This window comes from Ahaetulla prasina, chromosome 8 (genome assembly GCF_028640845.1).
Source record: "Ahaetulla prasina isolate Xishuangbanna chromosome 8, ASM2864084v1, whole genome shotgun sequence".
Taxonomy (NCBI): Eukaryota; Metazoa; Chordata; class Lepidosauria; order Squamata; family Colubridae; genus Ahaetulla; species Ahaetulla prasina.
Window position 1 is genome coordinate 89,487,039 of NC_080546.1, and position 18,367 is coordinate 89,505,405.

At 43.9% G+C, this 18,367-nt stretch overlaps 1 protein-coding gene across 18 annotated transcripts in view; it reads left to right on the top strand.

Moving 5' to 3' along the window:
- Window positions 1-18,367, top strand: part of LIMCH1 (LIM and calponin homology domains 1) — a 220,134-nt gene that overhangs the window by 119,306 nt on the left and 82,461 nt on the right. For 17 of the 18 annotated variants that reach the window (XM_058192395.1, XM_058192393.1, XM_058192394.1 and 14 more), the window contains 2 exons: window positions 1,907-1,937; window positions 8,861-8,971. In XM_058192395.1, the coding sequence (XP_058048378.1) occupies window positions 1,907-1,937; window positions 8,861-8,971 (142 nt within the window). Of the gene's footprint in view, window positions 1-1,906; window positions 1,938-8,860; window positions 8,972-17,070; window positions 17,301-18,367 lie in introns of those variants that run through there. The other variant, XM_058192400.1, reaches the window with a different exon arrangement.

The following is an 18,367-nucleotide window of genomic DNA, read 5'->3' on the forward strand; positions in this document are numbered from 1 at the left end:
GAGCTACGTAGCTCCTCTATAACCCGCGCAGCTGCATTCTGGACTAACTGAAGCCTCCGAGCGCACTTCAAGGGGAGCCCCATGTAGAGAGCATTACAGTAATCCAAGCGAGAGGTAACGAGCGCATGAGTGACTGTGCATAAGGCATCCCAATCAAGGAAGGGGCGCAACTGCCGAACCAGGCGAACCTGGTGGAAGGCCCTCCTGGAGACGGCCGTCAAATGGTCTTCAAACGACAGCCGATCATCCAGGAGGACCCCCAAGTTGCGCACCCTATCCTTTGGGGCCAGTAACTCGCCTCCAACAGCCAGCCGCGGCTGCAGCTGACTGAATCGGGGTGCCGGCATCCACAGCCACTCCGTCTTGGAGGGATTAAGCTTGAGCCTTTTGGCTCAGAAAGACACAAAGACACAGACACACACACACACTTCTAGATTCAGTTGTGTGCTGCGTTTCACAAAGCCCTGAGTTTCCTTTCTGTGCGTCTAAGACAGTGATGGCTAACTTTTTCCGGACTGAGTGCCCCAAGCAGGCGCGCGAACCCTCAAAATGCAATGCTTTTGCGTCCCCCACATACGCCCGCAGCCCCTCCAGATGCGTGCACGGCCCCCCACACCTGCCCCATCCCGCACATGCATGCACGGCCCCCTGCGTGTGCCCTGCCCGCCACATATCTGTTGTGTCTGCACCCCCCGAGCCGGGCCTCCTCCTTGGAAAGTGAGGGGGAAGGGCTGTCAGGACTTATCTCAGGAGCACCGGCTTCCCTGGCTCAGCTCCAGGAGCCAGAGGCAGGTCAGGTGGAGGAGATAATGAGGCCTCCATCCCCTGACTCTTCCCCCCCCCCCGGCCACGCCTTCAGACCCAGCTGATGGCAATCAGGCCTGGCTGGACCCTAGGCAGGAGAGGCGGGAACAACAGAAGCAGGGGTGGGGCAGGCCTAGGAAGTGCTGAGTCATGGAGCCACACCCCACAGGAAATAAAGGCAGCGAGAGCTGCTGTGCCTCTTCGTAGCAGGCAAATCAACTGATTAACTACGAGCTGAAGTTTGTTCCTGGGTGACTCATCGGCGTCGAGGGAGATAACAGAGACACTTGGCAGACGCTGGCTATTCTGCTGCCAGAGCGGATAGTGCCGGCTAATTAAGCCATCACTCGGACGGAGGCGAAGGAGGACAGAACAATATCCGCGCGTGCTCTCCCACACGCCCTGCCCCCTCATGCATCCCACACACACGCGCCCCGCGTATGCACGGCAGAGACCCGAAGACCAGCTGGCCAGCGAGAGGCACACATGCACGCGCAGCAGAGCTAAACTGGGACGACGGCTTGCCTGGCATCAGAGAGGGCGCTGTGTGCCACACAGCAAGCTGTTCCAGTTAGAAGAATTTATCCTCTGATAAATGAGAATATTTGTAGCTTAGGGTTGAAAGGAGGTGTGGTCCTTGGTGCTCTCAGAGCTTGGTGGTTTTCTTGCAAACATTTTATTACCCAGCTAGGTAACATCATCAGTGTTAGAGAGGAAGCCTCACTACCTTCCGGTGCTGACGTTGCCTAGCTGGGTAATGAAACGTTTGCAAGAAAACAACCCAGCTCAAGAGAGCACCAAGAACCCCCTCCTGTTTATTCTCTCTTTCTACTCGCCTTTTTACTCTTCGTTTATTTAATTTAAACTTGAATTTTAACACTCCCAACATTAGCTGCGTGGGTCCAAGCAGCTCTTGGAAACCTGCTTCCACGCCATCAAATCACTGAATGGCTTCAATTGCTTTCATTGTGTGTTTTCTAACCAGCAGACACACATCCTGCCGACTCCGGCTAGGGGGGAAACATGTGACCTCTCGCATTATACAAACCGTGGAAGGAATTTCTGCTTTCTGAAATGTTTCCCCCCCCCCTTTCTTTTGCAGGAATCTTGATGGTAGCAGAAAGCTGAAAAACGTAAGTACTCAAACGTGTAGCTCTTTCTACATGCTGGATAGAGTCAGGTATGTGTGTGTGTAGCAAATTAAAGTTGAAACTGCAATATATTTGGGGGGCTAAAAAATAAAAAAAATCTTTTATTCGCAAGGGCTTTGATTTTTGGCGATCCATTTCACAGGGCCGCCCAACCTTGGCAAATCCCAATTGGCAGGAATTGGGGAATTTTGGGAGTTGAGGTCCAACCACAACTTTTAAGACTCGCGGGCTTCAACTCCCAGAATTCCTTGCTGCCTGGGGACTCCTGGGAGTTGAAATCCACAGGTCTTAAAAGTTACTAAGGGTTGGATACCTCAGATGTAAAGCTAAGTTTGCTCAACGTTTGGGTGAGTTAATAGCAAAACCTCTATGAGTACAGCAGAGTCCAGGAACACAACAATTTCTTTGAATAGAAACAACAACAACAACGGTAACACAATAAAACTTTAGGAGGAATATGTTTAGATGACCAAACATATGAGGAACGGTTGCTGGAACTGGGTATGTCTAGTTTGATGAAAAGAACGACTAAGGGTGACATGATAGCAGTCTTCCAATATCTCAGGGGCTGCCCCAAAGAAGAGGGAGTCAAGCTACTCTCCAAAGCACCTGAAGGCAGGACAAGAAGCAACGGGTGGAAACTAATCAAGGAGAGAAGCAACTTAGAACTAAGGAGACATTTCCTGACAGTTAGAACAATTAATCAGTGGAACCACTTGCCTCCAGAAGTTGTGAACACTCCAACACTGGAAATTTTTAAGAAGAGATTAGACGACCAGTTGTCTGGAATGATATAGGCCAGGGTCTCCTGCCTAAGCAGGGGGTTGGACTAGGAGACCTCAAAGGTCCCTTTCAACTCTGTTATTCTATTCTATCCTATTCTGCTCTGCTCTGCTCTTCAGTACTCTACTCTATTCCACTCCACTCCACTCCACTCCACTCCACTCCTGTTCTGTTCTGTTCTGTTCTGTTCAATTCTATTCTATTCTATTCTATTCTATTCTATTCTATTCTTAATTCTACTATTATTCTATTCTGTTCTGTTCTATTCTATTCTAATCATTATTCTATTCTATTCTACTCTACTCTACTCTACTCCTGTTCTGTTCCGTTCCGTTCCATTCGTTCCATTCCATTCCACTCCACTCCACTCCACTCTATTCCATTCCATTCCATTCCATTCTATTGTATTCTATTCAATTCATTCTTAATTCTATTATTCTATTCTACTCTACTCTTCCTTATTCTATTCTATTCTTTCTTAATTCTACTGTTATCCTATTCTATTCATTATTCTATTCTACTCCATTCTACTCTACTCTTCATTACTCTACTCTACTCTACTCTGTCATTCGAAGTAGCCAAAGTAGCTGTTATCTCTCAAGTGCTTGAACTGCCCAGTTTGCAGGAATGTACAAATGCTTTATTGCCTGTGAACCTTCCTGTCTTCCTTCCAAACGGGATTTTAATTTCAAAGCCACTTTCCCCCCTCCCCTTCCATCATCCTGATAGAAACCAGGAACGGCCGGCCGTTGCAATACCAGGGCCTGCAAAGCGAGGGAGGAAAGTTTTAAATGCACTTGGTCACAGAGTTAGATAAACTATCCAAAGCCAGACACAACTTCTGGAATGACAGCCAGTGGTACACTCCTGACTATTCCCATTCTATTTGCCTGACGTCCTTGAGTCGTGTTAAGGAAATGCCAAGAGCTTTTCAATGCAACTTTGAATCGTAACCGCGGGTTACCAAAAAAATAAAAAAGCATATTATTTTATCGAGTCTGGCTTGTCATCAGGAAAGTTATTGGTCTTTTTTTCCTCCTCCCACCTCCCCAGCAAAAACTTGTGCACGCCTATAGCTTCCCGAATAAATAACGTTTCGTTTTGCAAGATTTGCTGGGAATGCTTTGCAGAGGGGGGGGGGTCCCCCTCCCCCGCTAGGAAGTTGCTGAAACGAGTTTACCAAAGGGGCTCGAGCTGTTTTTACAAAGCTTCCCTTTGAAACCCCAGCCGAGTTATCGCAGCAGTTCTTTCTTGGAGAAACCTGGGGAAAAAAAGAAAGAAAAAAAAAAGAAATTAAGAAACATTTCAGAGTATTCTGAAAAGAAATGGCTTAAAAGATGCCTTTAACAGAAAAACAGAAAAAGGGTTTATATCTTGGCCATTGACATGTAGAAGATTGTCAGAGGTGGGGAATAGTAGAGAGCTGGAAGGGACCTTGGAGGTCTTCTAGTCCAACCCACTGCTCAAGCAGGAAACCCCGTACCATTTGAGATAAATGACTGTCCAGTCTCTTCTTCAAAAACTCCAGTGTTGGACCACATACAACTTCTGGAGGAAAGTCCGTCTTCCACTGGTTAATTGTTCTCACGGTTAGGAAAGTTCTCCTTCGCTCTAACTTGCTTCTCTTCTTGATGAGTTTCCACCCGTTGCTTCTTGTTCTACCCTCAGGTGCTTTGGAGAATAGCTTGACTCCCTCTTCTTTATGGCAGCCCTTTATGGCAGTATTGGAACACTACTATCAGCGAGGGGGTGGTGGGGTGGTTTCCACGTGTTACTATTGGTTCGCCCCGCACGCAAGCTCGCTTCATGTGTTCACGTGCGCCCCTACCGCGCATGCACTCGGCCTCAAAAACGTGCCTAAACAGGATGGCATAATAGGTATTCAGCCGGTTCGGTTGAACCGATCTGAACCGGCTGAATACCAACTGTGACGACTATCATGTCACCCCTGGTCCTTCTTTTCATTTAACTAGACATACCCAATTCTTTCGAAAAATAGCGACAAATCTAGAAAATCCTTGTTTAGAATCCAATCCAAAATCCAAACTCCCAGCCGTTGAAAATCTAGAAATTCCTTTCCAGAGCCCAGTCCGAAATTAAAGACCCCATCCCTGCGCATTTTTATCGGGTTCTTAAAATGGCATTGCTACCTGTTAGAAAACAACAGCCGCTTTGCTAAGTGTTTCTTGAATTATGCTAAGCTCTTTGGTCGCAATTAAAAAGAAAGAGATTTAAGAGATTGCCCCAAATGACCCGCTTCCCTGACTCCGAAAGCAATCCCACCGAATTAATTGGGGGCGAATGCCAAGAAAAGGCCAAAAGGACACGATCAGATGTAATTCTGTACAGTATGTATAATTTTTTTTTTTGGAAAAAAACAACCTTGGAATGTGAATATTTAAGGTCAGGTTTTCCATACGAAGGGGGAGGATCTGACTTACTGGGCCACCTTCCTGATTATCATTGTTCCCTTGAGCTGGTCTTACTTGTGAATGGAAACCTTTGGCCCTTCCATGACATTATTCAAGAATGAATGAAAGGGAGTTGCCCGCAGCTGAAGTGAAGGCTCCTTTAAGCTTTGTGTTAAGCCAAAAATCAGGATTTCTCATCACATGCACAAATGGAACCTTCTCGAACTCAATTGAATGTAGTTCCAGATAGGAGCAACGCTACATACAGTAGCGGCCAAAATTGTGGAAAGCTTTTGGGAAAAGTGTATTTTCTAAAACTAGCTAATAACACCACTTTTTTTGTAGTAGTAGTACCATAAAATTATATATCAATGGAAAGATAATTGAATCAAAAATGTAATGCAATAACTTTTATGAAGGATCTGCTGTTAGAATATAAAGAAGAAAAGCGAAACACGTAGAAAAAAACGAGATAAACAAAAATTATCACCCTAGGAAAAATGAGATATACAACAATGTTCACCATGTCACTGAATAGTTAGTTGGGTCACCCTTAGCATGAATGACGGCCTTACAACGTCTTCCCATGGAGTGAACCAAGTCTTTGAGTTCTGCAGCTGTTATCGTGTGAAACCAAGATTGAATGGTTGCTTCTATTAACTGGGTTTTATTGCTGGGTCGCAAGTTCTGACTAACAAGTTTCTTGAGTCGGCTCCCTAGATTTTCCATTGGGTGAAGCTCTGGGCTATTCCCAGGCCATTCCAGCAGTGGAATAGGATTATCTTGAAACTCCAAAAGAAAAAGAAAAAAGTGGTGTTATTAACCATCAAGCCTCAAAATTATACTTTTCTCAAAAGGTTTCCACAATTTTGGCCACTACTGTAGATCCATCAGTCCTGCTCATTTTTATGGGAATTGTTTCCTGTAAATAAAAGGGCGCGAAAGGCGTAGAAGTCAGAACATAGCATCGTTGGGAAGAATGCAACAAGGAACAAAAATTCCTTAGGGACGATCTTCAACCTTTTCCAAAACTCTTGTTGGTTTTCAAAATCTCTTTTGTCAGTTTTGGAGTCAGATTAAACTACCTGTTTGACCGAAAGGACCCTATTTCTGCCTTAGGCAATATTGTGGGGTTCTTTGTGCTCTCTGAGCTTGGTGGTTTTCTAGCAGGCATTTCATTACCAAACTAGGTAACATCATCAGGTGTTAGCAATACATTAAGATGTTCTGAATATTTCAACCTCCTGATTTTTGGCCTACAACTCCCACTTCTCAAGGCAGAGGGTCATATTTTGGTAATTCTGAGAATGGTCCAACTTTTTTTTTTTTTTTTACAAGGCACTGTTTGGGGAAGAGTAAGAGCCTGTTTGGTCTAGTGGTTAAGATACTGAGCTAGAAACTGGGAGACCACGAGTTCCAGTTCCGCCTCAGGCATGAAAGCCGGCTGGGTGCTTTTGAGCCAATCGCCAGGAGATGAAGAGTTCTAGTCCCACCTCAAACATGAAAGCCAGCTGGGGGGGCTTTGTGTCAGTCACTCTGCCTCAGCCCAGCCAACCTCCCAGGGCTGTTGTGAGGAAAAGAGGAGGAGAAAGGAGTGTGCTTGGCCCCTTATTTGTAAAAATAACATAAGAGGGATGCAAAGAAATAAAATTAAATGCGGTCTCTACACCAACACCTGGCCAGTAAGAATCTCCCCTCTGTGCAGAGGTGGACGTCACATAACATAACAACCGATTCACCCAGTACCGAAAATGTGAGGCGCACGCACACACTCGCAAATGGCGATATAGGACGGAATCGTGCCGGGGCGAGTCGATAGAACTACCGTGTTTTCCCGAAAATAAGACCCTGTCTTATATTTTTTTGACCCCTCAAGTAAGCGCTTGGCCTTACTGCCAGGCGCTCAAAAGCCCGATTAGGCTCATTATCAGGGGATGTCTTACTTTAGGGAAAACCGGTTCGCCTGAATCGGCAGCAGCCAACCTCTGCCTCTCTGGCAGTTTGGATAACCATTAAAATATCTTCCATTTTAATATTTCAGCTCCTCATTTATGGGTTTTTTTCCCCAATTCGCCCCTTAGGAAGCCAGATGTGAATAGCTCAGACAAGCTTCTTGAATGGAAGCGGGGGGGGGACGGGACTCCCCCCAAAACACCATCATATCTCCAACTCCTCCTTTAGCGGAAATGATAATATAGAAAAGCTGGACTTCCGAAAAGTTAGAAAAGTGGGAACCGTTTTCAGTTCACACAATTATAACTGGGTGTGTGCGTCCCTTCCCCTCGGTGAATGTATTCCCGTGAGTGGAAATTTCCTGTTGCTTATCTGATCGTCGTTTTCAAAGATTGCGAGCGCTACATGGGATTTGCAGGAAATCTCTCTTCTTTAATAAATACCGAGAGAGCGGTGGATTATGAGAGCAAGAAATATCTTGCAGAAAGGAAACGTCATTTAAAAAAAAAACCAACTTCACTTAATTAGAGTCCCTCCATTTTATTTAATTATTTTGTGATTAATCAGGTATTGGGCCCCCCTATATATTTCTTTTACTTAGAATTAAGGATTCTAGGGTTTAATCCTGTTTTCTAAACCGCTGCCACTGTAAATATGGACCTCCGTCCCTCTTACTCTGTATAGTAAGATTTATAAATATAGCACATTTATATATACAGGGAATCTTCGACTTACAACCACAATTGAGCCCCAAATTTGTCAGACGTTCGCAAAACGGGATCACAAGACCCCAGGACACTGCAACTGTCATAAGTATGAGTCGGTAGCCAAGCACCTCAATTTTGATCACGTGACCATGGGGATACCACAGCGGTTGTAAGTGTGAAAAAGACTCGCAAGTCACTTTTTTCCGTGCCACTGTAACTTCGAACCGTCACTAAATGAACTGTTGTGAGGCCAAGATTTAACAATTCATTTATGGATTTCAGGGTTTAATCCTGTCTTCCAAACTGCCCCATCCCTCTTACTCTGTGTAGTAAGATTTATAAATACAGCAACATTTATAAATGCAGGCGGTCCTCGACTTACGACTGCAATCGAGCCCAGAATTTCTGTTGCTCAGCGAGACAGTTGTTGAGTGAGTTTTACCTCAGGTGTTTTTACCATTTTTACCACCTTCGTCTCGCCGCAGTTGTTAAGTGAATCACCTCAGGTGTTAAATTAGTAACATGGTCCTTCAGTGAATCCGGCTTCCCCAATTGATTGTGCTTGTCAGAAGGTCGCCAAAGGGGTTCACATGTGACCCCGGGACACTGCGACCGTCATAAATATGAGTCGGTTGCCAAACGTCCGAATTTTGATCACATGGACCGCGGAGACGCTACAACGGTTGTAAATGTGAAAAAGGTCCTATAGTCCCGTTTTTTTTTCAGCGCCGTTGTAACTTCGAACGGTCACTAAGCGAACTGTTTTAAGTCGAGGCCTACCTGAAAGAGAAAGAATTAGACGTTGTACCCTCGGCACCCAACAACATGGCTGTTACATTGAATTGGGACGGATTTTCAGTTCATTTTTGTTTGTAACATGAGAGAAAGCTTCTATCTCGCTTTTTGGTGAAAATATACCATTTTTAAAGGAGTAAAAAATAACCAGGGACCGTATTTAATTTGCTCATGAAAAAGTCAAAGAAGTTGTTGTTCTTCGGAATTGATCTGGTGGTTTTAATGTGTTACAATTAACGTCCGTTGAATTCCTCAGGTTTTAGTCACCATCTATTGGCTGGGGAAAACTGCAAACAACAGCGCTCACTTTAACGGACCGCCACTGAATCTGAAAGAATTCGAAGGATTGTTAACCCAGATGAGAAAGGTATTTCAATTTCCTCTCGCATACAGGTAGCCCTCGAAGTGGTGCGGTGGCCTAGAGGTGGAGCTCTCGCCTCACAATTAGGAGGCTGTGAGTTCATTCCTAGGTAGAGGCAGATATTTCTCTCTTTCTGGGTACGATGAGAATATATCTGCCGAACAAAACTCCACATCGGCAACAGGGAAGGGCATCCGGCCAGTAAACATTCAGTTCCATTCAGTTGGCCAGACTCCATCCCGTAAGGAATTGTGGGGTCGTTAAAAGATGATGATGATGATGCAGGTAGCCCTTGACTTGCGACCATAGTTCAGCCCGAACATTTCCCTTGCTAAACCAGACCGTTGTTAAGTGGGCTTTGCCGCATTTTACCACCGTTCTTCCTACAATCGTTAAGTAAATCACTGCCATTGTTAAGTGAGTAACACGGTTGTTAAGTGAATTTAGATTCCCCCTTGACTTTGCATGCTGGAATGTCACAAAAGTGGATCACGTGACCCCGGGACAGTGCAACCGTCATAAATATGAGTCATTGGCCAAGTCAGAATTTTAATCCATGATCCTGGGGAAGCTGTAATGGTCATAAGTGTGAAAAACGATCCTAGGTGCCTTTTTTTAGTGCCATTGTAACTTCAAACGGTCACTAAACGAACTGTATTTTTCTTTTTTTTTTTACAGTTTGACATGTATGAAATAGTCTTTTTTACTTCTTTTAAGCTGCCATTCTTTCACAGATGTGTTCAAATCCCCACAGATTCATTTCACAAATACGAAAGATAGGAGGAGGGAAAAAATGGATAGGTGAAAAAAACAGATTTGGTTGCGTTTGGAAATGTAAACGGTTTTAAACAAAGAAATTTCAATGAAGGAGAATATTTGCAAGGGTTGAGGTTTTATTGGGTCGTGTTTCCGTTGGAAAAAACGCTTCTGGTTTTCAGGCTCAAAATAAGAAAAAAAATAATTAAATTTAGTTTGAAGATTAAAATTCTGTTTCATTACAGAAATGGCTTGAAATAACTAAATGCTAAAGTTTGAGGCTTTAAACGTAGTTAGCATTTTACTTAGAAAGCTTTGACGATAATGCTTTTTGATCTTGATGGGGTTTTTTTTTCTGCACTCTCCCCCCACCTTTTTAAAATCTTTATTTTCATTGTATTTTACATTGTGATGAACCTCAATAAAAGTGAATTTTAAAGAGAGCAAACGCTAAGGCCAACCGACCTGTTTAATTTCTTTTTTTTAAGAACTTTCTTGAGATGGGATTGCATGCAAAACTAGAGACGTTACAGCTTACAGTAGTTTTTATTGTGTTTTTCCGGAGGAAGAGTGTTTGCCTTTTTGTAAAGCATACGCTGGATAATATTTGGATCAACAGGAAAAAAAATATTTTTCTTTCCATCGTTGTGTGTCTTGGGTAAAATTTGGACCAAACCCCAGAATCTATTCAGCCTTTGAAGCTTATATATATTATTTTCTCCAATTACAGAACAACAAAGAAAAATAATAACAATAATAACAACAATAAGATAAAGAAAATAAGATAACTTTTATTGTCATTTTTTAATACTGTGAGCACACTGGCTCACATTAAAAATGAAATTCTGTTGCCTGCTCTCAAGAGAGTACAGTATATACATTAGTGGTCAAAATTGTGGAAACCTTTTGGGAAAAGTATATTTTCTAAAACTAGCTAATAATGCCACTTTTTTGGGGGGAGTAGTACCATAAAATTATATATCAATGGAAAGATAATTGAATCAAGAATGTCATGCAAGAACTTTTATGAAGGATTTCCTATTAGAATAGCAGTTACAGTATAAAGGAGAAAAGTGAAACACGTAGAAAAAACGAGATATACAAAAATTATCACATCAGGTAATCCTTAGTTGGGTAACCTTTAGCATGAATGACGGCCTTACAATGGTCTTCCCATGGAGTCAACCAAGTTTGTTAGTTCTGCAGCTGTTCTAATGTGTAACCAAGATTGAATGGTTGCTTCGATTAACTGGGTTTTATTGCTGGGTCGCAAGTTCTGACTAACAAATTTCTTGAGTCGGCTCCCTAGATTTTCCATTGGGTCAAGGTCTGGGCTATTCCCAGGCCATTCCAGCAGTGGAATAGGATTATCTTGAAACTCCAAAACAAAAAAGTGATGTTATTAGCCATCAAAACCTCCAAAATACACTTTTCCCAAAAGGTTTCCACAATTTTGGCCACTACTGCATCTACACAAACACATACATAACATACGTATCCACATGCTATATACATACATAAATACATACCTGCACCATACAGATAGAGAGACAGACAAATATAATAGATAGACAGACAGACCGACCGACATATATATATGTCACATGCATGCGCAGACCTGTGTATGCGCAAAACCTGCACATGCTCAGAAGGTAAAAAACACATTACTTCCTGCTTAAAACCAGGAAGTAATGACACCCGGATGAATGGGTGGAGCTCTGCTCTGCCATCGCTACTGGATCGCCAAACTACCAGCCGCGATCGCTACTGGATCACACAATCTGGTCTGGGTATAGGTATGTAGGTCTTGGCATGTATGTAGGTCTTGGCATATTTGGGTCTTTTCCCATGTAAGGTTGGAAAAGACCCGACTCGGACTCGGAGCCAAACCAAAACCTGGGATGCTGCAGCACAGCCATCTGCTCAAGACATCACATCACAGAACTCCAGAGGCCACAACACCAAAGCTCAGGAACAAAAGACTAGGACCACACCCACACAGCCAACCAACCCGCTCACAGCAACACTCCCCACCTCGACCAATCTGCAAACACCCACTCCATCTACCAATCAAGAGGCAACCACACAGCCAACCAACCTGCTCACAGCAACACTCCCCACCTCGACCAATCTGCAAACACCCAGTCCATCTACCAATCAAGATGCAACCACACAGCCAACCAACCCGCTTGCAGCAACACTCCCCACCTCCCCACCAGTATTTATAGAGAGACGGCAGCTCCGACCACACTTTGCTTGCACAAGCACAAAGCCGAAAGCACCAGCCTGAAGATGATGAGTGAGACCTCGTCGAAACATCGCCAAGATTCTCTCAACCTTACACAGGAAAAGACCCGAATATGCCAAGACCTACACACACACACACACATACATATTAGAGATAGACAGACAAACATAGATATAGACATATATAATAGAGAGAGAGAGACAGAGACAGAGAGACAGATAGATATAGATATATAATAGTGATAGACAGACAGACAGACACATATATATAATAGATAGATTTAGATATATATATGACAGACAGACAGACAGATAGATAGATAGATAGATATAGATATATATAATAGAGATAGATAGATAGATAGACAGACAGACACAGACAGACAGACAGACAGGCACACACACATATTAATCACATACACATAAATATTAATCATAATACATTTATAATGCAATATTTTCTAGACATTTTTATCCATAATATGTTCGCCACGTATGGGAAGTGATGGCGGGACATGATCTTCCGTTAAGACAACTTTTATAGCATATTGGTGGGTTTGATGTTATCCATATGGCAGGGATCATTGTTGTATTACGGAATGCCAAGCCGGAGAGGTTCAAATTAAAATTGAAAAGTAGAACACATTGGCTTCAATTGTGCACAGGGGCTTGGGTATCTTGCCTGAATATCCGTTAATACACTACGTACCTTTGTAATAAAATGTAGCCTTATTGTTGTGTCGTCTGATAACATGTATTTCCTTCCACGACAATAATCTTTTCTTTTAGATAATATCAGCCCCTACGCGGCTCTTATCTAGACAATCCTTACAGTAAGGTAGACTCGTATTAATTAATTCATGACGAAATAGCCCCTTTTTGGTTAAACTGCATTCTTGACCATGGATTTTCTCCCATTGTATATATGCCGTTGGCTCTGTTCTGCCCTTTCGAATTATTAGCATGCCAGACTCTAAACCAAGCTGAACTGAATGGCTATTTTCAGAGGACATATTAACAAAAGGTTTCAGTTTTAGAATCAAAGCCCTTTTTCCCTATAATTTGCTCGTTCATTCATTCAATCACGCATTCACGCACTCCTTTTTTTTTTTTTTAAATAAAATTCATGGAGATGCTTCGTCCGTTTTAAAAGAGGGAGGGAGAGAAAAAAAACGACAAAGCTCTTTTTCCCCCAATAATATTTCAAGGAATGTTTTATGAATGAAATATAGCCTTTGTGCGTCCTCTGGATAGTTTCCCTGGTTTTCAGGCCTGTTGGGGCTGAACTTTCTGCCACAAACCAGCTTTTTCTCCCGTTCTTTTTTTGCTGCCCCCCCCAAAAAAATGGCAGCTTGCCAGAAGGATTAAATGCAAGCCGTTAGTATGCAAGAGCTGTAGTCCGCGGGAAAAGATGCCACTTTGGGAAATATGCAGGGAGAATAGGAATTACGTTTATTGGGTACGGAGTTTTGGCTGTGTACAGGGTGACATCACTGACAAGTTGGCCCTCACAGTTAAGGAAAGGAAAAGTGTTCTCTCCAGAAAAGTTTTGGGCTCTCTAGAAAAGTTTTGGTTGTTCGCTGGGGGTTTTGTGCTCTCTAGAAAAGTTTTTGGGCATTCACTGAAGGTTTTGGGTGTTAAGTAAGTTTTGGGCTCGCTAGAAAAGTTTTGGGCATTCATTTAAAGTTTTTGTCTCTCTAGAAAAAGTTTCGGGTGTCAAAAAATTTTGGACTCTCTAGAAAGGTTTGTGTGTGATCATTAAGAGTTTTAGGTTCTTTAGAAATGTTTTGGGCATTCGTGAAGCATTTTGGGCTCTCTAGAAAACTTTTGGGCATTCATGGGGAATTTTGGGCTCTCTAGAAAAGTTTTGGGCGTTCGCTGAAAGTTTTCGCCTCTCTAGAAAAGTTTTGGGTGTCAATTAAAAGTTTTGGACTCTCTAGAAAGGCTTTGGGTGATCATTAACAGTTTTGGGCTCTAGAAACGTTTTGTGTGATCATTAAGCATTTTAGGCTCTCTAGAAAAGTTTTGGGCATTCATGGGGAGTTTTTTGCTCTCTAGAAAAGTTTTGGATGTCCGCTGAAAGGTTTCGGCTCTCTAGAAACGTTTTGGGCATTTACTGAAAGTTTTGGGCTTTCTAGAAAAGTTTTGGTTGTTCGCTGACAGTTTTTGGCTCTAGTAAAGTTTTGGGCATTCACTGAAAGTTTTGGGCTCTCTAGAAAATTTTTGGGTGTCAATTAAAAGTTTTGGACTCTCTAGAAAGGCTTTGGGCGATCATTAACAGTTTTGGGCTCTAGAAAAGTTTTGCACGATCATTGAGCATTTTAGGCTCTCTAGAAAAGTTTTGGCCCTTCATGGAAAGTTTTGGGCTCTCCAGAAAAGTTCTGGGTGCTCCTTAAAGGATATTTGATCAAATCAAATATCAATCTTTATTCCGCCACAGACCAGCAACTGAAAATGTAAGCGTCACAATGAATTTAAGATGTAAGGAAAAAGCCATTTATTCTGAAACATCTAAAAAAGGGTTAGAGTTAATTTCAGCGTGACTGTGCAGATTATAGAAGCATACATCAAGGAAGTACGTTCTAATAGATCCAACCTGTTGAGATAAAACAAATTGGAACAACCAGGATATTTAGTAAAGAGTGGGAAGGAGTGGCCATCGAGACTTTGATAACGGCTCATAAGTGGCTCTGGGGAAGTTCTGCCGTAGCGTCGAACATTCATTAAGTGACTGGTCAATAAATCAAGAGCTACTTGTGCACCTAAGAATGCTAAGTAAGAAACATTGGTTTACAAATACAACATCAGTAAACATCTTGGACTCGTAGGGCTGAAAGACATCTTGGTATCTGGTCTGAAAGATAAGACGAACAGTCAGTCAAAACGATTTCTTGCTAAAAGCCTACTCACAGGAATCTACTCAGCTAACGGTCAGTACCTTGCTGGATTTTTTGAAGGGTCAACAGAATTTATGGGAAGGGCTTAGTCTATTTGTGTCTACATAGGGATGGTGGGCTGATCCCTCTTTTAACTCTGCCTCCAGGTTCTGCCACTTCTTCTCCTATATCTTGGAGGTCTTCTAGTCCAGGGGGTCTCCAAACTTGTCAATTTTAAGACTTGTGGACTTCAACTCCCAGCTTTGCTGGCTGAGGAATTCTGGAAGTTGAAGTCCACAAGTCTTAACAAGGTTGGAGACCCCTGTTCTAGTCTACCCTCCCCCCCGCCCCCCATCCGTCTAAGGCAGAGGACCTTACTCCCCCCCATGTCTAGTCTTTTCTTGAAAACCTCCAACGACAGAGCACTTCACAATTCCGAGAGGGAAGCTGTTCCATTCTCACCAGTGGTGAAATGCTGCCAGTTTGACAACCAATTTGGTGAGCACGTGCTTTGCGCCCACATGGGCCTAAGGCGTGCGGCACGCGGCGCTGAAAATGGAGCATTTAGAAGCTCAGCTGCTTACCTTCCAAGTCAGCAATGGTAAGTTGAACAGCGAGGGCGGGTGGAAATCAGCTGTGCCGCGTGATTGAGATGATCTGCAAAGTAGGAAATAAAGGGACAGGATAGAGTGTGGGCGCGTGGGAGAGGCCAAGTGATCATCGGCGCTACCGGTTTGCCCGAACCGGTGCGAACTGGCTGAATACTACCTCTTGATTCTCACTGTCAGGAACGTCTTTCTTAGTTCTAAGTTGGAGCATCCTCTGAGAAGCTTCCACCCATTGTCCTCTCCCCTGGAGCTTTGGAGAATAAAGTCAATCCCCTCTTCTCAGTGGCGACTCCTCAAGTACTAGAAGATGGTTAATCACATCCCCTCTAATCCGTCTCTTCGATCACGTCCCCTCTAATCCGTCTCTTCAAACTTGTCTTCCCCAGTTCCCTCAACCCTTCGTCATACAATTGAGCCTCCAGATTCTTTATCATCCTTGGTGCTCTTCTCTGCGTGTTTTCCAGAATTTCAGCATCTTTTTTTTGGATCCTGGTGACCACAATTGGATGCAGGATTCCAAGCGTGGCCTCACTAGTGCAGTATAAAACTGCCTCTCCTCGTGTTCTTGAGGATATCCCATCTTGCGGAACCTTCTGTTTCTGAATGAAACCTGTCTGAAATGGTATAAGGCAGTGGTGGCGAACGGCGAACACGTACGCGCTTCTCGTGCTTTGCACGTGTGCGGGCTATCCGTGCTAACGCGCGGCTCCTCCCCCCTGCGCTGCGCATGCAACTGCAGCGTCTGCGCATGCGCACGGCTTTCACGCATGCCCCCCCTGTGCGCTGCAAGCGCAGTTGCACAATCTGTGCATGCGTGCAGGTTTCGTGTGGCTCCCCCGGGGCGCCCGTGTGCGCAATCATACCGTCTGCACATGCAGGTGGTTTTTGCGTGTACAATGTACGCCCTCTACGCATGTGTGCATTGCATGCAAGTACTCACACACACGCGGGAGAGCTCTGAAGGCCAGCTGGGTCCCCTGAATTGCGCACATGAAACTGGGGCAGGCGCGCAGGTGAGTCGGGCAACAGCTCACGTGCCCAGAAAGATGGCTCCACGCGCCACCTCGGGCACGTGTGCCATAGGTTCGCCATCCCGGGGATAAGATCTGCTGCTTGAGCAAATGGGCTGGACTAGAAGATCTCTCAGGTCCCTTCCACCTCTGTTCTGAATTCTTCGACAAGATCCTAGCCGAAACAAGGGACATCCTTTTTGCTAAAGTACGGTCCGGAGTTCTCCTGACTTTTTCCTTCTTCTGGAGACTTTTTCCTTCTTCTGGAGAGCTCCCCGCGTGTTTTAGTGGAAAGAATTTATAATCGGGAGTCTGTCAAAGACGTCCATTGTTCTGCTCGCTCTGCACATGTGTGGCAGCCACAAGTGCTTTCAGATCTCCTGCAGCCAGGAGCTGGCAACAAGCAAAGAGCAAGATTGAATTCTTCAGAGACATCGAGGGGGGGAGGAAAGCGTCTGCTTTTTTTTCTTCCTTCCTTTCTTTTTGTTTTCTTTTTTCTTTTTTTAAAAAAAGACATCCCCCTTTTTCTCAGAACTGCAGTTTCTCCTAGGACGGAGCTGGGGGCGGGGTGCGGAGAGCCCAGAGCTTCCTTATTTTTGACGGTGCGAGAAAAAACAACAACGGCCGTAAACATTTGTGGGATTTTGTTTTGTGTGTGTGTGTGTTTGTGTGCTGGAGTTCCGGATCCATAAAAACATGATTCGGAAGGCATATCTTCCAGTGAAGGTTTGGAGATGTTTCGCCTGCTGACTTAAAAACTCAGGATGCCTCGCCTCGCACTGCTATGGAGAGCAGCCCCTGCGAAGCAGTGGTGGAGAATGGACTAGCCATGTTTCAGGTTCCTTTGATTTATTTGTTTTTAACCTCCTTGGGGTGTCTCAGGGAATGTGCATTTGGTCAAAACTTTGTTTTGTTTTGCTTGTTTGTTTTGCGACGGTTCCCGCTGGGATTGATGCATTTTTTTTTTAATGAAAAGCGTTGGAAGATTCCCCAGCTGAATGAGGGTGCGGGGTGGAAGCCGAAGGCAATTATTATTATGACTTTAACCAGATGTGTACGGCTCCTTCGCTAAATTCCGTTTTATTTTAATTTTACTTACCCCGCAGTAAATGAAGCTTCTGTTTCTGTTTGGCGCAAGCGAAAATACAGAATTAGATACATAAAATTAGAATTCTTTATTGGCCAAGTGTGATTGGACACCCAAGGAATTTGCCCCCCGCGTACATGCAAGAAAAAACAAAACAGATTCATCAAGAATCATAAGATACGACACTTATTGCTTGGCTGGTTCTTGTTTTTGCTTTTCACGGTGGATTTGAATCGAGCTTGGGGGAAAAAAGGTTCTTTGAATTGAGACGGCGAAGCCCAAAAGGTTGGCGGTTGAAGTATTTTGTCCAAATATTTAAAAAGTAACGTTCCCCCCCCAAAAAAAAACTTCCCCCAACCCCTTGCTCTGGATTATGTTACCGGCTATCATCCGAGATCTTTTGTGCTGGGCGCAAACGGTGGAAACAAACAGGCTTAAAAGAAAAAATGAACGCAAAGTCAAATTACAGTTTTCCCACAGGGTTTGTGCAATGCTCTTTTTATTTCCTAGCGGCTTCTGGTTCAACAAGTTGTCGTGGTTTGTGTCACAAAGCTACGACGACTCTTTGAGGCCAGAAAAGTGGTTGGTTGTAAGGAAGAAAACCGACTTGTTCTGAGGTCACCGTAGCATCCAATAAACAGGGGTGAACATTGGAAAGAATTAGTCCGGTCGTCCTCGATTTACAACGCTTCATTTAGTGACCGTTCAAAGTGACAGCAGCACCGAAAACAAGCGGCTCACGACCGCTTTCCACGCTTCACGACGGTTACAGCCAACCCTGTGGTCACGTGATCAAAATTCAGACGCTTGGCAACGGA